This window comes from Schistocerca piceifrons, chromosome 3 (genome assembly GCF_021461385.2).
Source record: "Schistocerca piceifrons isolate TAMUIC-IGC-003096 chromosome 3, iqSchPice1.1, whole genome shotgun sequence".
In the NCBI taxonomy this organism is placed as follows: domain Eukaryota; kingdom Metazoa; phylum Arthropoda; class Insecta; order Orthoptera; family Acrididae; genus Schistocerca; species Schistocerca piceifrons.
In genome coordinates, this window is record NC_060140.1 from 80,032,938 (window position 1) to 80,059,712 (window position 26,775).

Genomic DNA, 26,775 nt, shown 5'->3' on the forward strand with positions numbered 1-26,775 from the left:
GTTAAATAAAAGAAAAATGAAAATGTGGTATTGCCAGTGCGTAGTGAACAGTCAGAGTTCTGTAAATTACTGATAGTCAGATGTGCGTTTCCATTGCGTATTATTCATACAGGAGGTTGATTAGTGACTTAATTGTGAGTACGAGAGTTCATGTTACTCGATAAATAAGAATGAATCCACTCGCTTGGCAGACCACTCATCTTGCAGGCCTGACTGCTTGATGGCACAGTATGAGCAAGGCACGTGGCTGCCTCTCAGGAGTTACGATACACTTTCGATTGTTACCTTGTAGGGGATGGATGTAATTTTTGGTGTGTGCTGAAAGGTAGCTATCTTGATGGTGTTTATGATTTGTGCGACGAGCAAGTCTTATTGTCTGGGTGCATAAAAAGTTGTGAAAAGTATCTACGTTTTACGAGAATTATTTAAAGCGACGTAGTATTCCTCTGTGTCCACCGTCTTCGTGAAGGAAACCGATGCCGACTTAGGAAGATACGCACGATCAACAAAGAGAAGAACATCGATGGCGACTAATGAATTAATATTGTTGCAGAAGACCTGATTCTACGTCTAAGGTGAGAACTCTGAATAAGTCAGCAATGACGTAGGATTCAAGTATGTTATTAATCGGAACTGTAAATTATATTACAAGCAAATTTCACGCAGCACTGAATTTGTCCCCATTCAAGCCGGCCAATACAGTTCGAAAAAAAAACGCTTTTCAAAAATTCTAAAGCTAAAGTTCAGTACCCATAATATTTTTCTCTTCTCGAAAAATCAATAAATTAATTTTTTTATTTATTTCGCCACAGACACCAACTGCAATCGTAAATTTTACGATGGTTTAGTTGTCTAGGATTAAAAACCCTGGTCCGTCGTGGTGCGTATCACTCGCTTCACAGGTGCGACTCGGCAACTGCTGGGCTACAGATCGGTCATCTCCGGCGCCTCGGCTGCCACGCTGGGCGCGTACACAGCGGCCTCCAGGGGCACGGGCGTCGTCGCGCCAGCAGACAATGGCGCCACTAATGATGACACATGGGAGCCCGCCGGCGCTGTCTCTGGCGCGCTGCCCGCGACTGCCTCACACACTCACCCACTCGCACACGGAGGCTGACTCAGCCTTGGAGAGCGATCACAGACCGCCGTCAGCAGGCAGCGCACCTGTTGCCGCGGGAAAATTAGCCCGACTAAACTGCCGCTGCCCACGGCTCGGCGTCATATAAATTGGAGCGTCCCGGCCCGCCTGTGAAGTGGCAGAGGACGAAATGGCGGTCATTACTGCCCTGCGGCAGCGAACGGCGGTGTAGCCCTCCCAACACCAGCAGCCGGCTGCTCTCTCGCAGTGTTTTCCACTCGTATCTCCAAATATTTTGTACACGATCTACATCTACATCCATACTCCTCAAGCCACCTGACGGTGTGTGGCAGAGGGTACCTTGAGTACATCTATCCGTTCTATTCCAATCTCGTATTGTTCGTGGAAAGAAAGATTGTCGGTATGCCTCTGTGTGGGCTCTAATCTCTCTGATTTTATCCTCGTGGTCTCTTCGCGAGATACACGTAGAAAGGATCAATATACTACTTGACTACTCGGTGAAGGTATGTTCTCGAAACTTCAACAAAAGCCCGTACCGAGCTACTGAGCGTTTCTCTTGCAGAGTCTTCCACTGGAGTTTATCCATCATCTCCGTAATGCTTTCGTGATTACTAAATGATCCTGTAACGAAGCGCGCTGCTCTCCGTTGTATCTTCTCTATCTCTTCTATCAACCCTATCAGGTACGAATCCCACACCCGTGAGCAGTATTCAAGCAGTGGGCGACCAAGTGTACTGTAACCTACTTCCTTTGTTTTCGAACTGCATTTCCTTAGAATTCTTCCAATGAATCTCAGTCTGGCATCTGCTTTACCGACGATTAATTTTATATGGTCATTCCATTTTGAATCACTCCTAATGCCTACTCCCAGATAATTTATGGAATTAACTGCTTCCAGTTGCCGACCTGCTGTATTGTAGCTAAAAGATAAAGGATCTTTCTTTCCACGTATTCACGGCACATTACACTTCTCTACATTGAGATTCAATTGCCATTCCCTGAACCATGCGTCAATTCGTTGCAGATCCTCCTGCATTTCAGTACAATTTTCCATTCTTACAATCTCTCGATGTACTACACTACAGCATCATCCGCAAAAAGCCTCAGTGAACTTCCGATATTATCCACAAGGTCATTTATGAATATTGTGAACAGCAACGGTCCTACGACACTCCCCTGCGGCACAGCTGAAATCTCTCCAAAGACTCCTCTCCATTGAGAATGACATGCTGCGTTCTGTTATCTAGGAACTCTTCAATCCAGTCACACAATTGGTCTGATGGTCCATATACTCTTACTTTGTTCATTGAACGACTGTGGGGAAGTGTATCAAACGCCTTGCGGAAGTCAAGAGACACGGCATCAACCTGGAAACCCGTGTCTATGCCCCTCTGAGTCTCGTGGATGACGCCAGAGTAGCCGGATCAGTTACCTCGGTTACACAGAGCCTTGTAAAATAATACCGACTCACAGTTAGTACATAAAAATGGAAGTGTTGTTTACGGTCTACCATTTGGCACACAGACGGTCCAGTCACATTATTGTGATCGCCGCCTATGTACGACGTCGACGTACAACCACCACCCACAGACGGCAGCCGGGAGTAGAGGTTATACATTCGGGGGGGATGGGGAAACAGTGCAATCGTCGTAATGCGGAAAGAGGCCGATTTATCTGACGTCAAAAAGGGCAAGATCATTGGCTTTCGGCACAAGGACGGAAAAAGTTCCGAAACGGCTGAATGTGTAAACTTTTCGCTTGCTGCCATTGTTAGAGTATATCGTGCAAAGCAAAATGGCGCTATCCATAACTTGCGCCGAGGAAACTGTGGTGCACCAAAGGCCGTAGATGACAGGGTTGAGCAGAGTCTGTGGAAACGTGTCCGGGTGTGTAGAGGTGCAGCTGTTGAGCAACTGATCGCCCAAATGGACCAAGGGGCTACCAACAGTGCCTCCTCAACGACCATTCAGCGAACTTTTCAGGGTAGGAGCCTCCACAGCAGGCGCCTGGTTCATTCACCAATGCTGACTGCAGTTCATCGGCGACGAAATCTGGAATGTGCACCCCTGTGCCGCAACTGGACGCCCACCGAATGGGGACAAGTGGCCTTTTCTGACGGATCACGTTTTATGCTTCATCAAAAAATGGCTCTGAGCACTATAGGACTTAACAGCTATGGTCATCAGTCCCCTAGAACTTAGAACTACTTAATCCTAACTAACCTAAGGACAGCACACAACACCCAGCCATCACGAGGCAGAGAAAATCCCTGACCCCGCCGGGAATCGAACCCGGGAACCCGGGCGTGGTAAGCGAGAACGCTACCGCACGACCACGAGATGCGGGCTATGCTTCATCACACTGAAAGCAAACAACCGTGGAAAGTGGTCAGGCCAGAGAAGGGAGCGTTGTGGTCTGGGTAATGTTTCTGTGCCGTTCCCTCATTCCTTGGGTGATCTTGTTGTTTTCCGAGGGACAATGGATCAACGAAAGTTTTTCCTCGGCGCAATTGCAGTTACCAACAGGATAATGCAATCTGTCACACAGCTAGCAGTGTGCGCTTGCGGTTCGAAGAGCATCAGGATGAGTTCGGCGTACTTGGCGCCACGGAACCTCAACCGAGGAACCTGGCGCAACTGGGGCGCTGGAGTTGGCTTGTCTCCACACCCCTGTCGGTACCTACCAGAACTTCGGTGACTCCTTTTCCTCTCGCAGCGGTACGCACCGCAAGAGGTGGTTATTAGGGGTTTTAACAGGTGGCCATATGAATCTGACTGGACAGTGTATATGTGTATCATTGTTGTGCTCTTTCTACCTTAAGTACTTACTTACTTCGTGTACACATGTTTGACAAATGCCACACTTCTCTCAGTACAACCGGGGGTATAAATATTTCAGAATAGAAATTGTCTAGCCACGCATTCGAAAACCATAGCAATAAAATGTAGCTCTTCGTACGTCTAATGCGACCTGAAGAAAGGCTGTTTTTGTTGTGTCATATGCGTTCCACTTCTTTTTAGTTACGGAGCCTCTTCAGTGTCCTGTAATACAGTATGTTTTAGTGTATAATATTTGCGTAATATAACAATTACAGATTTCTTATTACAGTACAGTTTTTCGTTATTCTTTTGTTGTTAGGTGAGAAATAACTTTTTGCAGTATTGCGTGATGTTGAATTAGTATTTGTTTCTTCTCACGGTTTGTGATCTTATTATGCACATTTGCCGTCCTAAGTTGTAGTTAGATGGTTGCTTGCCCATGATGTCCAACTTTCGACGTTTTACGAACACATTTCGGCTTAACACGTGACTTCCACTGATCACTGTAGTTTTTTTTAGTTTGTGTACTGTATGTAGTGTTGCCAACTGTCGCTCTGTGTTTTCCGTTCTTTTGTTTCTACTGTGGTGTCTGTATGTACTTTAGCATTCGCTTGATTGTTGCGCGCGCGCGCTCGTGTGTGTGTGTGTGTGTGTGTGTGTGTGTGTGTGAGACTCCTTTTCAATATATCTTTGTTTGTTACTATTTTAGAGGCTAATGTGATCAGTTAGTTGATTTGGTCATGCCATTTATTATTTCGTTGTTCATTTCTAGTACACGAATTTTCCTGTAGCGTTAGGAGTTTTATGATATGATTGTTCATCCTAACAAGATTCTTGTGTGTTCAGCGAAGGTGGAAAGACTATTTTCATCGTAAGAAGAAACAAGAATTAATTCAACATCACGAAACGTGAAAAGAATAGCAAAAACTGTAATTGAGTGACATATACACTTATGGAAATTGAAATAAGAACACCGTGAATTCATTGTCCCAGGAAGGGGAAACTTTATTGACACATTCCTGGGGTCAGATACATCACATGATCACACTGACAGAACCACAGGCACATAGACACAGGCAACAGAGCATGCACAATGTCGGCACTAGTACAGTGTATATCCACCTTTTGCAGCAATGCAGGCTGCTATTCTCCCATGGAGACGATCGTAGAGATGCTGGATGTAGTCCTGTGGAACGGCTTGCCATGCCATTTCCACCTGGCGCCTCAGTTGGACCACCGTTCGTGCTGGACGTGCAGACCGCGTGAGACGACGCTTCATCCAGTCCCAAACATGCTCAATGGGGGACAGATCCGGAGATCTTGCTGGCCAGGGTAGTTGACTTACACCTTCTAGAGCACATTGGGTGACACGGGATACATGCGGACGTGCATTGTCCTGTTGGAACAGCAAGTTCCCGTGCCGGTCTAGGAATGGTAGAACGATGGGTTCGATGACGGTTTGGATGTACCGTGCACTATTCAGTGTCCCCTCGACGATCACCAGTGGTGTACGGCCAGTGTAGGAGATCGCTCCCCACACCATGATGCCGGGTGTTGGCCCTGTGTGCCTCGGTCGTATGCAGTCCTGATTGTGGCGCTCACCTGCACGGCGCCAAACACACATACGACCATCATTGGCACCAAGACAGAAGCGACTCTCATCGCTGAAGACGACACGTCTCCATTCGTCCCTCCATTCACGCCTGTCGCGACACCACTGGAGGCGGGCTGCACGATGTTGGGGCGTGAGCGGAAGACGGCCTAACGGTGTGCGGGACGGTAGCCCAGCTTCATGGAGACGGTTGCGAATGGTCCTCGCCGATACCCCAGGAGCAACAGTGTCCCTAATTTGCTGGGAAGTGGCGGTGCGGTCCCCTACGGCACTGCGTAGGATCCTACGGTCTTGGCGTGCATCCGTGCATCGCTGCGGTCCGGTCCCAGGTCGACGGGCACGTGCACCTTCCGCCGACCACTGGCGACAACATCGATGTACTGTGGAGACCTCATGCCCCACGTGTTGAGCAATTCGGCGGTACGTCCACCCGGCCTCCCGCACGCCCACTATACGCCCTCGCTCAAAGTCCGTCAACTGCACATACGGTTCACGTCCACGCTGTCGCGGCATGCTACCAGTGTTAAAGACTGCGATGGAGCTCCGTATGCCACGGCAAACTGGCTGACACTGACGGCGGCGGTGCACAAATGCTGCGCAGCTAGCGCCATTCGACGGCCAACACCGCGGTTCCTGGTGTGTCCGCTGTGCCGTGCGTGTGATCATTGCTTGTACAGCCCTCTCGCAGTGTCCGGAGCAAGTATGGTGGGTCTGACACACCGGTGTCAATGTGTTCTTTTTTCCATTTCCAGGAGTGTATTTAATTGTTATATAACGTAAGTATTATACACAAAAACAAACAGTATTACAAGACACTGAAGATGCTTCACAATAAAAGAAGCCAAACGCGTGTGACATGGTAAAAACAGTCGTTCATTTAGTTGCATTTGACGAATCACATCCCAAGAATATGGAAGCAACTAAGGAACGACGGAAAACATAAAAATGAAGAAAGCTTTTTAAAAACATTTGTGGTTGGTTGCGTTCTCCTTCAACGATCCTCAAGTATATGTTTCTTTTTCTCTGCTTTAGAGCTGACGAAAAGCATTCTTGTCAGTCTTGTGCAGCTTTGTTTCAGTGTTGTATAGTTCCATTGTCTACCCATGACTGATGTGATCGGACACACTTGCACTGTTGAGGTGCGATTAGCGGTGTGTGCGCGTGAACGAATGTTCACAGAGCTGGGAAACAATGACAGAGTTAATGAGTGCGTTTCGGCGAGGTCTCGCGTCGTAAAGCAACCGTGCTCGATTGGGAGAAACGTGCTTTTGTTTCAGCCATTGCCATCGAGAGGCTGCGTAGCTGATGTAGGAAAAGCGAAGGAAATTGTGTAACACCGTGTCTCAATCGATTTGACGCTCTCCAATGAAATGTGTTCCCAGAAGAGCATGATACTGCTCCCGGGTGTCATCATGATAGCTGTTCGAACCATATTTTTTGGAGGGTGCATGAAAATAAATTATTTGTGACTGTTGCAGTCGTCGTTAATATCTCAGCTCTAAGACACGGCAATCGTGTTGAAGGCGATGGGGTGAAGAAAGGAAAGGAAAGTGAAGGATTTGATAATATCAGCTGTATCGGGACTTTATCCGGAATCGGCGGAGAGGGGTGAAAAATGTGTGCTGGAGCCGGACTCGGATATGTCCGAAACAACAGACACCACGCATTCATATCGTGGATAACGTTTTGTTACAGCGGGACGGAGCTCTAGCGATTTTCCTATTGAGGTGCTTCAGTTCCGTGAGGAAATGGTCGCCGGGAAACCCTGAGCTTACGACACTAGGCAGCTCATTACCGGGAATAATCAAGCCCACGTGGTTCAGCATCGGTGCAAGACTAATCGAGAATAGGTCAAAAGTGTTGCGGAAGCCTTTCGAAGAAAAACTCCTAAGGGGACTTCCATTAATTATGTGAGGGGTTTACTTTTAAAAAATTTGAACCCCTCCCCCCCCCCACCCCATCACCATCTGGTGCGATTTGGTGAGATGTAGTGGAAACCTCCCCTCCCTCCCCCTCACGTGATGTTTATCATGTAGTTGGGTAAAGGTTGCAATAATGAAACTTCTGTTATTTGTTTTAAACACTGATTAAAACACTTTAATCAAAACATGTTTTATTCAAAAAAAGCATTAAACAATATTTTTAACACTTCATTGAAATCACTATTTTAAACATGCCGACCCTGAGCAGTATTCGGACAGACAGACAGAGTATTGTCGCCTGGAAATGGAAAACGTGTTAAATAAATATTTTCTTGTGTGCGAAAGGACTCGAAATGACAAAAGCACAAAATCCAAAAACTAAAATAATAGTCGTATCTACGATGCAACATAATCAAAGAAAATAAGGTGTTCATTGTTATCACTAGTTAAGTGAAGATGTGATACTATTAACAGATACTTCTGTTTGAGTCCTTGAAATTATAAGATGCAAATTTGTACGCCAACATATTATTACGTGGATGGAAAGGTCTGAAATAAAATAATTTCTGTTTTTTTATCTCAGAATATAATTATTGTTCGTTAACATAAAATAACAGATTTTAGTTAATGTTCTTATGTGTGTAAAGCACCTTTTCCCCGAGCTATTACCATTTTCAGTGTAATAGATGTGCATTAGTTCTCGGCAGCCATTGCTGCAACATTCTCTAAATTTACCTAAAGCTGGTCGTGGCGCCCACATATTCCCTAAAAACTGGTTTCGTTAATCGAGGGAAGAAAATGTGCAAGCAATGCAAACACATATGGTCAGAATTCTAAATTATTTAAGGTACATCAGGACGCAGCCAGTCGCGAATGTTGAACAATAATGCAGCTCATTTTCCTTTCCCATTTAGTTACGTTTTGTAGGTCATCAGCAGCTGTACAAGCAGAAACCAAATTTAGCTCATATTCTCCTATTTAATCTGCTGTTTAAGACAATAGTCGTCAGAAGAGCGTGCTCTTCTGAAACTAGCCACATCTTTAAACAAATAGTGATTATAGTGAGACATTCGACTTTAACTATCTGTACTACCACGTGAAGTGGACATCATTCTCTCAACACTGTTATATAACCCAACTTACATGAACTTCATATGAAACTTAAAGAAATTTCAAAGCAAAGATTTAAATAATAACAACAACTATTCTCCTTTTATATTTTTCATTAAGTTTAGGGAAATTAAAGCACAACATTTTTCCCCTTTATTCATCACATACATTTTTAACAAGTAAGGGTTTATGACAACAGACAAACAGAGACTGACGGACAAAAGGTCTCCACGTTATTAGTATTGACTGTTTTGATGGATCCCTAAAAAAAGTGACCTTTTATTGGTGTATTATATAGATTAAATATAATTTTACCTCTGCTTATTTTGCAGATGATGGACGACATTTTTTCCACCTTTCCTTCAACCGTATGATTACATAGCTTTTTAATCTCTTCATTTATGTGATCACTAACAGAATTCTTATCGGTGAACTTCAGCTTAGCTTCCCTGTACAAATGATTAACTTCTTGCTCACATGAGTGTTTGGACTTGTCGACATCCCACTTAACATAGACATTGTAGAACATGGGCTTTATATGCGTTGCAGCATATCACAACTGACTGACTGACATTCAGTGATTTGAACAGGGCGCGCAGAGAACTCGCTGAATGAAATCTGACACTTGTGCGGCAGGTGTTTCAAATTGGGGAATATTACGCGTACAGAGGTGTAAAGCATTCACTTCAGCTCGAAGAGGCCATAAAGACAGGCGGGCACCTTAATATTGTGCTCTATAATAGTGTATATATCCTCTGAATTAAAACATTTACGTGAAATTTTCTTTGCCCCCCCCCCCCCCCCCAATTCCTTAAACGAGATTTGGTGATTTTCCCCGACCCCTCCCCCCTCCAGACCATAGCTTGCTGGCCCACTTCTAGTAAGCAGTACAACAGCTGTTCTGCGTAGCATGGATTCGACAAATACTTTGTTTCCGGACGTACGTCGCATTAGAAGTCTACGCACAGGTCAAGCAGTTCCCGGTGGTTTATGAGCCCGGAGCCGGCAGTCGATAACGTTCCAGACGTGTCTCACCGTGCTCAGATCTGCCGAATTTAGTGGTCAAGACATCAACGTAAGTTTACTAATAGGTGGTTATAATTAAACGGGCCGTGTTCCGAGCGCTGCACTGCGGGTTGTATACATCGCAGGATGCTCAAACTTCGTAGGCACGTTCATTAACCCCGCCCTAGTAACGTCTGGTTTTAAACACGCTAGTTACTGACACCCATCTCAGGCGATAGTGAACTTCTGTTAGTAACACCTGTCGATTCGATAGGGGTGATTCCAAAGCAAAACTCTCCTAGTGTACACCTGTTTATCAACTGTTCCTCATAAACTAAGTTAATTGCTGACAATATGTATTGAAAACATATTTTGTCCATCCAAGAGTCGTACATACGGAGGTGTATACCCATCTTATTCTTCTTCTTCTTGGTGCCATACACTTGTAGAGCGTCAGCTGCTTACAGGCGGCGTTCCCTTGCTTCTTGAACCAGCTCTTCAATGTTGTTGATGCCAGTCCATATCTCGATATTCTGTGACCATGATTGCTTCCTTCTACCTGGTGGGCGCTTACCTTCTGTTCTGCCTTCTCGAATTAATTACAGAAGTTCGTATTTCTTTCCTCTCCTAATGTGCCCCACGTACGATTTCTTTCTTCTTTTAATTGTCCCCATTTGTTCTCTATCCACCGCTGCTGTACGCGGCACTTCATTGCTCACTTTCTCAATCCATGGTATTTTTAGCAATCGGCACAAGAACCACATTTCTGTTGCTTCTAATCTCTTTACAGAAGCTGCTTATTTGACCAAATTTTCGCTCCATAGAGTAGGGCGGGTGATAACATAACATTGTACCACCCTTATTCTCAGATGGAACGGCATGTCTTTGTGTATCAGCACATTTCGTAGCTTTCGGAACATTTCTTTGGTAGTCCCACAGCGAATCTTAATTTCCTCATCACAATCAAGTTTCGAGTTTATCACAGGTTCTAGATATTTAAATTTGGTTACTTTCTCGATTTTACCACCATTAATGACTAGAGGCTCGGTTGACCAGGGGCTCTTTCAATTGACATCCATTTAGTTTTCTTGGTACCAAATGCTGACCAGCTTTATCTATTTCTGTGAGTATTTTCTGTTGCTCGGCTTCGAATGCCACAAACAAAACTGTGTCGTTGGCATACCGTAAGTTCCAGGTCTTCACTCCATTTACTTTTATATCAAATAATTCTGAGTCTTGACTGGATCGATAAATCTTGTCCAGATACAAATTGAACAGTAATGGGGATAGTATACAGCCTTGGCGGACTCCTTTCAATATTTGCACAGATTCTGTTTTTAAATTTGTTAATTCTGACCCCTGCTCTCTGATTCCAGAATAAATGCTGAATTATTCTTATGTCCTAACCATCTAATACTATTTCTCGTGAGATTGTGATAAGAGGGTCATGCTTAAGGGTGTCAAATGCTTTCTCATATTCGATAAAGCATAAATGGATATCCTGCGGATAGTCATAGCATCTTTACATAAGTATCTTCATGCCAAATAACGCTTCTCGGGTTCCCATTCCCTTCATAAAACCAAACTGGGTTTCTCCACAATGCTCCTCACATTTATGATACATTCGGTTATGCATAATTCTTAGAAAAGTTTTCAGAACATGACTCATCAACATGATCAGTCGAAATTCTGAACACGTTTCCGCATTTATTTTCTTCGGTAATGGGACAAAGGTTGATTTCAGCCATTCATCTGGGATCTGGCCTGAGCTGTAAATTTCATTAAATAGGGCTATCAAAGTTTTTGGGTCTTTGTATTTTAAAATTTCAGTTGGTAAATTGCCTCCACCAGGCGCTTTTCTGTTCTTTGTTACTTTCAGCGCATATTCTACCTCTGATTGTATGATACGTGAACCAGATTCCTCTTCATTTTGATTTACTGTCGTGTCTCTGCCATTTTTTTCCGATTCGAGAATAATCCAATTATCCTCATCTCTTGAAGCAGTTAGATTCTGCTTCTTAAAGTTTCCAGTTATAACCTTGATCATCTTATGAAAACTATACGAGTCATGTAACTTCAGCATTTCTTGCGTTTCGGTGCTTTGTTCCTCAATCCACTTTGCTTTTGGTTCGCGAACCATCTTCTTTATTTCTTTATGTGTCTGTTGGTAGTCCACATTTTTATGATGCACCTTCTGTATTTTCAGTAGAATATCTTCTGTCATCCAGTGCTTAGACTTACGTTTTTTTACCAATTTTGGCTGTACCAACTTGGATAGCTGCATTGCGTACCTTCTCCCAGGATTCATTAGTACTTCTTTCTTGGATCTCGTCTATAGGTGGCATGTTGTTTCGCATTTCTTTCACCACCTCCTCTCTCAATTTTAGGTTCTTCAGTTTTTCAGTATCAAATCTTACACCCATATTATTTTTCGGCTTTAATCTTTATGGTACCAATAACAGGATTGTGGTCTGATCCAATATCTGCACCTGGATATGCTGCTGCACGGGTATTGCTGTTTTGAAATCGCTTATTGATCAGTACATATTCAGTCTGATTTCTAAGTATTCTCCCTTCTGCGTCTTAGGGCGACTTCCATGTGTACAGTCTTCTGGGATATAGCTTGTATAAAAATCTTTCATTTGTTTCACCAAGACCAAATCCTCCTGCAACTCCATCAGTTCTTGCTTTTCCAACTTTTGCATTGAAATCTCCCATTATCAAGTTCATGCCTCCTTCTTCAAGGTTCGCGTTATTGAATGGAGATAATTGTAAAAGCTCTCTATTTCTTCATCGCTCTTGTCTGTCGTTGGGCACATACCTGAACTACATTCGCATTCTGCTTCAGGCCTCTAATGTGGATGGAAATTAATCGATCAGATATTGCAGCTGTGATAATTTCATTCATGAAATTTATCCCACCTATGACTGCCACACCATTTTTCCCACTTGTAGAAGGTCCTGAATATAACATTCTTTTATCTTATTGGCTGACACATCCACTATCTGGCCATCTATGTTCACTAATACCGAGTATATCTACACTCCTGGAAATGGAAAAAAGAACACATTGACACCGGTGTGTCAGACCCACCATACTTGCTCCGGACACTGCGAGAGGGCTGTACAAGCAATGATCACACGCACGGCACAGCGGACACACCAGGAACCGCGGTGTTGGCCGTCGAATGGCGCTAGCTGCGCAGCATTTGTGCACCGCCGCCGTCAGTGTCAGCCAGTTTGCCGTGGCATACGGAGCTCCATCGCAGTCTTTAACACTGGTAGCATGCCGCGACAGCGTGGACGTGAACCGTATGTGCAGTTGACGGACTTTGAGCGAGGGCGTATAGTGAGCATGCGGGAGGCCGGGTGGACGTACCGCCGAATTGCTCAACACGTGGGGCGTGAGGTCTCCACAGTACATCGATGTTGTCGCCAGTGGTCGGCGGAAGGTGCACGTGCCCGTCGACCTGGGACCGGACCGCAGCGACGCACGGATGCACGCCAAGACCGTAGGATCCTACGCAGTGCCGTAGGGGACCGCACCGCCACTTCCCAGCAAATTAGGGACACTGTTGCTCCTGGGGTATCGGCGAGGACCATTCGCAACCGTCTCCATGAAGCTGGGCTACGGTCCCGCACACCGTTAGGCCGTCTTCCGCTCACGCCCCAACATCGTGCAGCCCGCCTCCAGTGGTGTCGCGACAGGCGTGAATGGAGGGACGAATGGAGACGTGTCGTCTTCAGCGATGAGAGTCGCTTCTGCCTTGGTGCCAATGATGGTCGTATGCGTGTTTGGCGCCGTGCAGGTGAGCGCCACAATCAGGACTGCATACGACCGAGGTACACAGGGCCAACACCCGGCATCATGGTGTGGGGAGCGATCTCCTACACTGGCCGTACACCACTGGCGATCGTCGAGGGGACACTGAATAGTGCACGGTACATCCAAACCGTCATCGAACCCATCGTTCCACCATTCCTAGACCGGCAAGGGAACTTGCTGTTCCAACAGGACAATGCACGTCCGCATGTATCCCGTGCCACCCAACGTGCTCTAGAAGGTGTAAGTCAACTACCCTGGCCAGCAAGATCTCCGGATCGGTCCCCCATTGAGCATGTTTGGGACTGGATGAAGCGTCGTCTCACGCGGTCTGCACGTCCAGCACGAACGCTGGTCCAACTGAGGCGCCAGGTGGAAATGGCATGGCAAGCCGTTCCACAGGACTACATCCAGCATCTCTACGATCGTCTCCATGGGAGAATAGCAGCCTGCATTGCTGCGAAAGGTGGATATACACTGTACTAGTGCCGACATTGTGCATGCTCTGTTGCCTGTGTCTATGTGCCTTTGGTTCTGTCAGTGTGATCATGTGATGTATCTGACCCCAGGAACGTGTCAATAAAGTTTCCCCTTCCTGGGACAATGAATTCACGGTGTTCTTATTTCAATTTCCAGGAGTGTATCTTTAAGCGTGTCATTTCCTTGAAGAGATTCTGCCTCCTTCCTCTTTCTAATAGACTTCGTACGTTCCAAGTATTTCTAAAAGACTTCGTACGTTCCAAGTAGCACATGAGAAGGTATTCTTTGTTTTTCTTGTTGTATTCTGTCTTTCACATGGTGGTCCAGGCTCCCCAGAATCCTCTAGCCTAGTTGCACAGCTGATGCTGGAGGATTTCCCTTGCGGGTTACCTCCTGGAAGAGCTTCCCATTTTTGTTTTTCCATCATGTGTTAAAGATGCGGGAGAACAGGTTTACCTGTGAGTGTTCTGGGGAAGGGAAGAGCACTGTCGTTTCCCGTTGCCTTCAGTGCTTAGGTTGGAAACTGAAAGACCTCGATACCTAATACCATCGGGGTCGAAGAAAACAAGAGCTGGCCAAGGGAGGCCGACAGGAAAGAAGAAAGAAAACGGGCCTGACACAAGTAAGTGGAAGAAATGTCAGTCTCATCTCGGGTGTGTCTTTTTCATCAAACAAATTAATACAATTCTTATGCTTATTATTCTCTTTAATTTAGCATCACATTACTAGGATGCTTGGAGCAAAAATGACTATGTATTTTATGCTATCATCAGCCTTATTAGTTGCATATACAGTCACTTTAATTTTTTTTCAAATTAAAAGACAACAAAACCGATAAAACAATGAAGTGAAAAAACTTATCTTCAAACTGTGCCTTTTTATAATTCGAAGAATACGTAAGACGACTGGAAATAAAAAACAAGAAATACGAAAGGAAGAAAGGTGAATCAAAAGAATCCTTTATAGTAGGCAGTACAGACTTTGTAGTGTGCTCACCATAAATCGCAGGTGAACATTTGCTTCAACATTGGGCAGTCATTCGTTTCTTTTTTATAGTGGCAAAAGTGACGTGTTTTCCGAGACATCTGCTAAGTAATGCCGCCAGATGGATGTTTAGGGTTTTGGTCTACTTGAGCCCGTTCGTTTTCATTTTCAACGAGACAATTCTGTACAGCTAGACTCAATTCCTTGGGGTTATTGCTAATAGTCAGTCTGTGTCTCAACCAGTCTTCCACAAGCAGAGAATGCAAGGCTGTGGCACAACTCAAAACGAGACTTTGTTTTTTGTTTTTTGTTTTTTGTTTTTGGGAATACTTGATTTTGTTGACGTCTTATCAAACTTGACGCAAACATTACGTAGGAATACACCAGCAGGATACTGACCATATTGTAACAAAAAAAGAAAAAACATAATAGCCATCTGTTCGTTTACCTGATGCAGCCTATTGCTCTGCACATCTGATCCAGCGTATCTACCCCGCTTTTGGTTGCTTCGTATGTCATTATTATCTCTGTTTTTTTCGATGGTTGGCTGATTGAGCCTTCTGGGTGCGTCGTAGAACCAGCTTATCTAGTTTTGGTTCGTAGGCTATAGCTGTGATTTGATCGTGATACAACAAAAACGAACTTCCTGTCTTACGTTTTTTGTAATTCCCATTCACAAAGCTGTGGGACAACACCCTTTTAGTTTTTAATTGTTTCCACTATAGTTAGCTTTTTATAGAGCAGTTTGGTAGCGAGAGAGACGCTGACGAAGCAGTTATCCATCTTCATGTTACGATACGTCCCCTGAACAGTCGCAGTCAGTTTGTCAACATAATGATCTGCTGCAGGCATTCCACTTGGGACAGAACCTTTTCCAGCGTAGGGCTCTGCGTCATTCATTTATGATATGCTGCCGTCACACATCATAAAGATTTTCAGCCCATGTTTCCCTGGTTTACTTGGAATAAACATTTTGAAATCACACTTCCCTCTGAAAGGCACAAGCTACTCATCGATAGTTGGATATGAGCTGGGTTTGTAATTTCTTTTTTTTGGGGGGGGGGAGTGTTTCAAAAATTCTTCCCATATTGCGATGACTGATGGAGTTTTGTTTGTTCAACTCTCTCTGCGCCATTACACTTATCATCGAATCGCAGACATTACAGGGGAAATCTAAAGCGAACAAGTGACATGGCTCTGCGGAATGATGTGCCAAAATATTTGCTATCAATTAACACGTCAGCACTCAAATGGCTACTCTTTAGAGCGGCTGATATAATCAGTAAGCCAAATAAAGCCTGCTACTCTTCAAACGTCGTATTTTTCAAACTGCAGCAAGTCTCTTTTTGACAGTTCACCCTGACATTCTCAATCTGTTCATGCGTATGGAGGACAATTTTTTCCTTGATGGAACGTGAAAAGAACAGAGAAAAACATTCTTTTGGATCATAGGTGTAGTTGGGCGTTGAGCCAGGCTTTATATGAATAATGTGTCTGGCAGCAGTCCTGATGTAACGAGTCGTCACCGTCGTCCATTAGTATCCATTTTTCACAAACAGCTCTTCTTCCTCACAAGTGAATTTTAGATCTGATGGTGCGGAATGGGATTCCTCTGGTACTACTTGTGCTTCAACCTGAACTTTTTGCCTGTTCTGTTGTGGTACATCTGACTGAACCGAAGAGGCTGATGGTTGAGGTTTTCCCAGGCTACTCCTTTTCTTAGACCTGGTGTTTTTAGTTGTTTTTGAGGGCGTCTTCGTTTCTCGGCGGAGGGCGAAGCGTAGAGTGCATGAATAGCATTTACACCTACCTGCCCTGAACTGATGTTTCCGTCTTCATCAACAGATCGATCGTCATATTCGATTTCTTATGAAACATCATTACCAGTATTGTCATCTTCCTGGTCATTAAGTTCTCCCGATATCTTAGTGATTCTGTCAACATTGGGAGGATCAATTCGTCGGTCACGATTTTCGTCCTCCATTTCCAATGTTTTTTGGCTGAAAATGAAAACAAAATGTCAAAGACTCTATCCGTATTGGGATGGAAAATCAATATACTGTTTGTGCAAATGCAAAGCCTCAGGTTCCTTTAGAGGAACCGGAAGTAGGAGAGGAGGTATTGTTTTACGTGGAGTATGTACTATATTTGTATTTTTCGAAAACATATCGACTAACAGTGCCAATAGATGCACAGTAACCGAGTTTATTGGATCAGCGGCTTTTCCCCTAATTTAGCAGAGACGGAACTAAGGCATACGAATAGAAAAAAAATAAAATACTTTTTCCGATCAATAAACGCCAGTAACTACGCTGAACATGTACAGAAAAAGACGGAAAAACGAGTAGAATGTAAGCAATATTGACGAGATCATGTAGAATGGTGGAGAAACGCTTACATGTACTTGTTGCTAACATCAGACAAAATGACGGCTACAAAATTTACGTCGGATAGTAACAACCCGCCATTCGACGGGTAGACTGTCACGTACCGTTAAGCTGAACCCTCGAGAAGAGGCAACAACCTCCAGTAGTGACAGAAGGCACAGACTGAGTAGGGGAGGGGTGACATGGAATGCGAGCACCCGGTACCTTTTCGAAACGACACATCTCACGGACAATGTGAATGTAGCCGACATTTTGACTGGAGTTACTCAAGGGGGGTTAGTCGGTGCGATCGCGCAGTATGCTGCAAAAAATAGTAGTTTCACTTTCTGGCACCAGGTGAAAATACGGCGCTATAAGCAATCATAGTGTGATATGATTCCTGGTTTGACATCAATAAGCTGTTTGTCGCTTGGCGACGCATGTTGTTGTTGTTGCTTTTTTTCTTTTTTTTAAGTGACTGTTGGTGCATAACGGTGAAGAAGGTTGACGTTTTCTGTACGAAACGAAATGGCTGTTGAGAAGAAAGACCATGCACTGCTGGTTGTTTTATCAGAACGCCAGCAATAGCAGCAAAGCATTGTAGAAATATCGCCGGCTGCGAAGAGGCCCCATGTCATTAAATGGGTTAAAGTATATGATCAAGAAATTTGAAGAAACAGGTGAAGCAGGGGGTGCAGCAGGGACAAGGAGGCGGCCCGTTCCCATGGCAGTTGCTGATGAAGTTGCTGTCGCTACAGCCGACCGTACAGCACACGCCTCAGATTCTGCAGCCAGTGCTCGAGCTGTATCATGGGAATAGCCTCTCTCCTGGTCAAGAGACCAAAACATTTTGCGGCGCGTTTTACACTGGTATCCCTACAAGATTCAGAAGGGGCACCAAATGAAGTCCCGAGACAGGCTACAATGCCATGCCTTTGGCTTTCGTTTCTTGGCACGCATGGAGATGGATCACATTGAGGAATATCTTTGGACAGATGAGGTACATTTTATTCTGCACGGTGTCGTAAATGAACAGAATTGTCGCATGTGGGGTTCTACCCCGCCACATGTGCAGGAACATCCACTAAAACACCTTAAGTGACGTGTGGTGTGGTTTTCCAAGCTTCTTCATTATCAGTCCAGTTTTCTTCGAGGACATGACACATCGCGAGCCTGTTAGGTGGACAGTGACATCTGCATATTGCGAGGATCTCGTTATGAACCACATGATTCGAGATTTGCATGAACGCAACTGTGCCCACACCAGTACTCTTGATATTTTTAAAATATCGTACGTACGAGATATCGATTATCAAAAATAATGACTAAGGCCATCGATATATCAGTAAAAGGATCGATGTATCGACGGAAAACGAATCGGCGTACCTGCCTATACTGCAAGTTTTAGAGCTGTATATTTACGTTATTGATTTATTATTAGATATTCTGTACATCAAAAAACTAGCAGCCTGCTTATCTCCCTTAGAGCAAGAATGGAAAAGAAAACGATGTCTAGCACTTTCGCGTTTGGCGGTAACCACTTTGCTAACAATGGTAACTGCATGTAAGTGGCACAATAAAAGGTGTCCAATCGGACCGTCGTTCGGTTTCGTCATATACCGGATTCCCAGAACAGTTCATGTCGACTTCCCTGTTTTGTCATTTCTGCAAATGCCAGTGACCTAGCAGCTGCAGCGTCAAAATAGCGTGGTGAAGCCAGACGCTGCAGTTTCTGTTGGTAGCGCCGAGAGCCGATTACGTCAGCATTTCCCCTCACACGTCTCCGCCCACCGCAAGTACGATCTTGTCGTTTAGAATTTGGTTCATCATTACAGCAACTGTTTCCGAAGAATGCTGGTGTGAAGAAATAGCGCACTAGTGGCATTAAAAATGTCTTCACGTCGGCAATCTTGTTATTCCATTCACATTCCCCCAGTCTCTAGCCCCAGTGCACGAGATTTCTTCTTTGTGCCACATATACTCAAGAGAAATACTGGACGTGTTGAAAGCTCAAAAACTAGTAAGAATACTTCATCCAGTGAAAGTAAAATTGTTCTGCTACAACTTCAAAGGAACAGTGTTAAATATTTACCTAAAATTGCGAAAAAATATAATACAAAAACATTTCGGCACACGACACTGCCATTGGGATCTGCACGACTTATCCTCCGATATATCACGATGGAAAGAGTACAACTAGTGATACACAAAATCCACCATACTGATCTGATCTACTATACCTGCTATAGCAATAAGAATAATAGAACAGTTATGAATATATCGTATTTACAAAATATTAATCTTATTAACTTTGTGTCAAGCAATTCCTTATTTCGCTCTTGTCGAATGTGAGTAATGGCATCTAACAGAAGTGTTTTGTAGCGGTATAGAAGAGATACAATTTAGAGAATGAACTGACGTGCCACGGGAAGGCAGGAAACAGAAATACAGGGTGATTCAAAAAGAATACCACAACTTTAAAAATGTGTATTTAATGAAAGAAACATAATATAACCTTCTGTTACACACCATTACAAAGAGTATTTAAAAAGGTTTTTTTTCACTCAAAAACAAGTTCGGAGATGTTCAATATGGCCCCCTCCAGACACTCGAGCAATATCAACCCGATACTCCAACTCGTTCCACACTCTCTGTAGCATATCAGGAGTAACAGTTTGGATAGCTGCTGTTATTTCTCGTTTCAAATCATCAATGGTGGCTGGGAGAGGTGGCCGAAACACCATATCCTTAACATACCCCCATAAGAAAAAATCGCAGGGGGTAAGATCAGGGCTTCTTGGAGGCTTTCATCACTCGTTCTCGGCCGTCCAGAACTTTTCCCTTTGCACAAACACCCATTCTCTGTAAACTGTTTATACCAACGTTTAATACACCACCTATCAGGAGGTTTAATACCATACTTCGTTCGAAATGCACGCTGAACAACTGTCGTCGATTCACTTCTGCCGTACTCAATAACACAAAAAGCTTTCTGTTGAGCGGTCGCCATCTTAGCATCAACTGACGCTGACGCCTAGTCAACAGCGCCTCAAGCGAACAAATGTACAACTAAATGAAACTCTATAGCTCCCTTAATTCGCCGACAGATAGTGCTTAGCTCTGCCTTTTGTCGATGCAGAGTTTTAAATTCCTAAAGTTGTGGTATTCTTTTTGAATCACCCTGTATATAGGGATGAGTAAAGCACAGATCATTTGCAACGGGCCAGAGTTACTGGTTCACTGTTGGACAGACGTTAAACAGCTCTACAGAGGGCGATAACGTAGAAAATTTTAGTCTCCTCTAGAATGCATAGTAGTCTCGGATAAGGCGCAGCTTACTGGATGAATTGTTTCAGAGTCGAATGACTGGTACTGTTCTGAGGTGGTACAGCTACTGTAGCGGACGTTGCTTACTGCAGTTATACAGTAACGAAATGATGATAGGCACCTGATGTGCAAAGAGAGGTAATGGTGGTATCAGTGACCAGCTGATGGAGGAAGCAGGGCGAGTGAAAACCATGCCAACCATCCATCCTGAAACAGCGTATGGAAGGACTGGGATGATCGAAAAACGGAACGCTACAGACGTATTTAACACAAGCATTCATGGCTATCGGAGATCTAAAAAAAAAAAAAAAAAAAAAAAAAAAAAAAAAAAAAAAAAAAAAAAAAAAAAAAAAAAAGTTAAAATGTGTGTGAAATCTTATGGGACTTAACTGCTATGCTAAGGTCATCAGTCTCTATGCTTACACGCTACTTAACCTAAATTATCCTAAGGACAAACACACACCCATGCCCGAGGGAGGACTCGAACCTCCGCCGGGACCAGCCGCACAGTCCATCACTGCAGCGCCTGAGACCGCTCGGCTAATCCCGCGCGGCTCGCATATCTTATGGGGTTTTCACTATTTTTACCGACTTCAACCACATAATAGTAGTGAAGACATGGCAGCACTAAATACTAGACTAATTTATGTTTTATACATGTATTTATTCCCTCTTAGAGGGTACGATTTCCTTTTCTTCATGGGTCCACTTTCTTCCTTTTCCAGACCTCTCTTTTCTCAAGTCCTGTCTTTTGTGTTGCTTTTCCAAAAAGTATTCTCTTATATATTATTCTAATTCCAGAATTTTTTATATCTTTGTCAATTTCGGTGAACCGTATGGGTTTGGATTTGTAGCTGTTTGGTAAGTTGAAGATCTGCTTGGTTAGTCTGTGACTATCCATTCGGTATATGTGTCCATAAAACTGTAGTCTTCTTTTCCTCATTACATCAGTTGACCTCTCCATTTACAAACACAGCTCGCTGTTTGATCTTAGTTTGTATTCTACATTACTATCGCTTCTATGTCCCAGTATGTTCCTAGGAGTTTTCTTTTCAGCTTCTCCCAAATCTCGTTAGTTCCAGTGTTTCTGCTGCAATACAATGCTTCATGCTTCACCGCTGACAGTGTTCGAGGACAAAGTTTTTTGTTATACATGTTTTTTGTCATATGGAATACCCTCTCCATTTTAAGTACTCTATTTTCTATGGCTATCTTTTATTTTCTGTTGCTTGTTATCTATTCTCCTAGATATTGTTTTGAATATTGTGTTGTCGTGAATTTTAAGATTTGGGCGAGGCATCATTAACATTTGTCATGAAGTGCATTTTTCAAATGATATTTTTGTCCTGTTTCGTGTGTTGGCTTCTGTTGTTCTTTTTCACTTTCATTGAGTCAGTAATCAATTCCATGTCATCTGCAAAAGCTAAACAATCTGTTGTAATTTTATTTGGGTTTCTTCCTAGTTGAGCACAGTATTGATGGATTTTCCCCATTCTCTCACTGCCTTGTCTAATAAGCGGTAAAAAAGTAGAGGCGATAAAACTATTTCCCTGTCTTACGCTTGATTTTATTTCAAAATGTTTCAACAGTTCTCCCATAAATTTCACTTTCTCTGTTGTGTTTGTTAAAATTTCTTCAATTATTTCTGTTGTTTTATTGTCGAGTTCGAATTCATTTATAATGTTGATAAGTGCATTTCTATCAATTGAGTCATATGCCTTTTTAAAATCTATAAAAGTTATCGTGTATTTCAGAATTTTGATTTTCCTCATTTCTTCTTTTTCTTCTTTCGTTTCACCTTGCTTTGGGGTAAATCAATTTTTAATGTTCTGTGGGCCAAGGGCTGAACCCTGGGCTCTCCTTTGAGCACATATTGCCGTGATGACTCCTCCGAACCACAGACGACTCGTTTTTGAGGTAGCTGTCAAACAACAGTATTTCAATGTTTGAAAATTCAATTCATAAGTTGTACGTGCGAATCAACAGTATAAATAGCCTTGATGAAATCGAACGGTCTTAAAATTGTCGCTTAACGCTTATCCAAGACGTATTTGACGTCAGTTACGACCCGGCTGTCAAGGAGGACATGTACGTCTTGACCTCAAACCTGAGGATGTGCTCCACACAAAGCTATCGTTCAAAGCAACCAAGGGAACAGTCCAGTGATCTTGCTCAGAACAAATTTTACTTTTGAAACTAATTACGAGGTAGGAAAAAATGTATAATGAGAAAGCAGAAAACACCTTCCTAGATTTTAAAGAATTTTATGCCTCAATGAAAATAAGTCTCTCTTCCAGATTCAGAAAGGATAAGGTCTGAACCTCAAAACCACAGCAACTATTAGTGCAACCCTAAATGGTACAAAATCTAAGGTAAAATTCAGGAGAGAATTTTCAGAAAATTTGGAAACTAAAATAGGAGTGAGACAAAGAGTTCTGTCTCCATTATGTTTCAAACTTGTGGGGGAAACTGAAATAAGAGCTTAAGACTGATGATTCAGTCAAATTGGGAAGTACCCATATTAGGATAGAGTGCCTAGCATTTGCAGATGACCCAATGACTCCATCTGACAGGACATAAAAAATGTGCTAAAACAAACAAAAATTCTTAAAGAAACAGCAGAGAGAGTAGGGCGCAAAATATCCTTTGAAAAAACAAAATGCATGTCATTCAACTACCGGGCACCAATAATTCTAAAAACTAAATACGTGAAAATCGAAAGTCTCTCAGCTGAAATATTAAGGTGAAATCATTTAGGGAACTGTCGTGGAAAAGACTGGCTACAAAATTCATGTCACAAACGAGAAACAACTTTCAGGATTACGAAGGATAACTATAGCAAAAGACCTATCTCAGAATACATCAAACTGAGACGCTGCAACACAGACATGAATCCAAAGTGTCTTTGTGGGGCTGAAACACTCGTTTCCAACAGAAAGTGGGATACTGAAGAAATCCGAAAGGGAGAACGGAAAGTAATTAGGAAAATTTTAGGTTCAAATTAGACTGAAGAACACAACAGAGACTAGAAAAAAATAAAGATTTTTTGACTGGTTTGATGAGGCCTGCCACTAATTCCTCTCCTGTGGCAACTTCTTCATCTTAGAGTAGCATCTGCACTCTGCATCCTCAATTATTTGTTAGACGTACTCCAATATCTCCTCATTCATTATCTTATCAACCCACCTAATCAGTCCGGAACCGCGCGACTGCTACGGTCGCAGGTTCGAATCCTGCCTCGGGCATGGATGTGAGTGATGTCCTTAGGTTAGTTAGGTTTAAGTAGTTCTAAGTTCTAGGGGACTGATGACCACAGATGTTAAGTCCCATAGTGCTCAGAGCCATTTCAACCAACCCACCTAATTTTCAACTTTCTCCTGTAGCACTGCATATCGAAATCCTTCTGTTGCGGATTTCACACAGCCCACGATTCACTACTGTGCTCCAGACGTCCAGTCTCAGAGATTTCTTCCTGAAATGAAGGCTTATGTTTGATACAGGTAGACTTTGTTTCTCCGGAAGTGCCCTCTTAATGCTGCTACCTTTCTATGTCCTCCTTGCTTCGTCCATCGGCGATTATTTTGCTTCCAAGGTAGCAAAATTCCTTACCTTCGTCTACTTCGTTATCATAAATTTTCAGGTTACGCTTCTAAGTATTCTCCCACTTCTCATTACTTTCGTCTTTCTTTGGTTTACTCTCAGTCCATATTCTGTATTTGGCATATTAAACGTATGGAACGGTCCAGATTAACTAGAAAGGATCTGGGTTTCTATGAAAGCCTCAGTGAAGCTGGGAGTCAAATAACAAAATGGGTCGGGGTATTTAAAGAAGATCTGAAGGAAGCAGGGAGAACACAACTTGATACATAGGACAGAAAAGTTTTTAAACAAATAATTCACGACTGGTCAGTTGACGTGGGAGAAAAACACAGGAAGACCGTAATAGCTTCTTCTGACTAGCGAAAAGAGCCAGTTCTGAGAGAAAGAAAGTAATGCGGGCACAAAGAAAAGCCAAAACAAAACCCAGGACAGCGCCCCTAGTTGTACAGGCTGTACGTAATTAAAGTTCCAGTTTCAAAACACTGTAGAAAGATAACCACTACTCAGAATGACGTCAAACTTGAACAGCATATTAATGACGCTGCGGATACTCATGGAACAAAAAAATTAACGAAATTTTGACCAGTATATGGCGATGTAAGCGTCAGAATATGCAGTCCAACAGGCGCGGGGCATACGGGTGTCCCTTAGTTCACGCCCGAGTAGCCCTACATGACTGTCTCCATAAAGAATTCCGTGTTGCTAGGAACACAAGGGTGACTGTGCGGCAGTTGCCCTGCAGAAGTTCTGGACACTCAAGGATATGAGGAAAGCCGTTAGCCCGATGTCTGGAAAAAAAGATTACAAAATTCGAAAAGACAGTTTCATTTGAATTTCACTGTGGCAGAGGGAGGAAAGCAGTCGATCGGTGTGGTTTGCAAACATACAGTGCACGGAGAATCGCCAGGACATTAGACATGCCGGCGAAACATCTTTTATTGCTAGCAATGCAAAATTACCCATGTTCAGTAGTCGCTTCCTGGTGACCTGCCAGCAACAAATTCTCAACCGAACGTTTGTCTTAAACGCTCTGTTACAAGTTGAAATCGAGAAACACCACGCTCCAGAACAGATCGGAGTATGCCGGCCGAGGTGGCCGAGGAGTTCTAGGTGCTACAGTCTGGAACCGCGCGACCGCTACGGTCGCAGGTTCGAATCCTGCCTCGTGGATGGACGTGTGTGATGTCCTTAGGTTGGTTAGGTTTAAGTAGTTCTAAGTTCTAGGGGACTGATGACCTCAGAAGTTAAGTCCCATGGTGCTCAGAGCCATTTTTTTTTAACAGATCGGAGTATCTCGGGAGTCACGTTCAGAATGCGTTGCGCAATGTGCCACAACTGTTGACTGTCGGACTTGTGCGGTCATACACACTGAATAGTACGAATAGTGTAACGTGCAACTCAAACCGTAGCCGTCGTATTGCGGTTCATGTGTCATGTTCAACGACCTTATTTACGTTAAGTCGCTTACAGCTTCACCTACTGGTAAAACTTTCGTTAAATTTTTTTGTTCCATGACATTTCCCCATGTGTCTATAATACGCTGTTCAAATTTGCCGTCATTCTAGGCATTCTCTTTCTACAGTGTTTTGAAACTGGGGCTTTTATTACGCTCACCCTCTACATCGCCTAGTCCAGTAAGGCCTAAACGTGAATAATACGAGGTGGTACCCACAAAAACACGGAATAACATTGCTATGGGCGGAACCTGTGTAGAACGCATTTCTACCGCTAGGCCTGTATAGCGCAACTCATTGACAATTCAGTGCCGCCTGTGTTGTCGACCTGGTTTCTTCCGTTCATCTGCAGTGATTGTTTTTGCTAGAGCTGTTTTGTTCTTGTTCGGTTTTTTTTATGATGGCAAGTTTAAGTGAACATTTACTTATTTATTTCATTAACAGTACAGAGTAACTCACCGCCTTCAAATGTAAGGTGGGTCGGATGCTTCTGTATCTAACAGCAAAGACTTCTCATTGTTACAATCTTATTGGTATACAGTTGTTAATGCTATAAAGAACATAATATATAAAGATTTCTCTGAGGTTACTGCGAATTGAATGCTTAACAATTGTTGAAATGATTCCATATAATTTGTTACTACCTAGTTGATGACAATATAATGTATATAATGCAAATGCCAAAGAAAAATTTTAAAAAAAGAAAATGTAATACAATGAGTGTGCTGGAAATAATTTGCAGTATGTAGAGGGAAACGGTATGCTGTATTTGGATGTATAATAAAGTCTAAGTAGCATGTTGGTTGATAATGGCCTATTTCTACCTATTTCAGATGAGAAGGTTTCGGTACAACCTCGAGCTATTCTCATCTGAAATGGTTTGTACTGATGTATGTTTACACAGATTAAATACTGATTGAGCACTTCATACATGGAATATATGAATCTTAGCTTTACAAGAGAAATACACTTATGTTTGTAATTTGTTAGTAGAAATAGAATATAGTTCATTGCTACCTGAATGCATTATTCCTTAAAGAACTTAATACTTTACTGGTAGCTTCGAATAGAGAAGAGAATATACTTCTGCCTGCACACAATAAACGAGCAATACATTACTGCTTGTGTGCAGTATACTTTAAACAGTATACAGTATGTCATTACGGGGGGGGGG

General features: G+C 43.2%; 1 protein-coding gene across 1 annotated transcript in view; it reads left to right on the forward strand.

The window, feature by feature from the left end:
* LOC124788408 overlaps positions 1–26,775 on the forward strand; it is a 179,323-nt gene that overhangs the window by 58,968 nt on the left and 93,580 nt on the right. Inside the window, exon 2 of the mRNA XM_047255674.1 lies at positions 903–1,172. Within this exon, the coding sequence (XP_047111630.1) occupies positions 903–1,172 (270 nt within the window). The remainder of the gene's footprint in view (positions 1–902; positions 1,173–26,775) is intronic.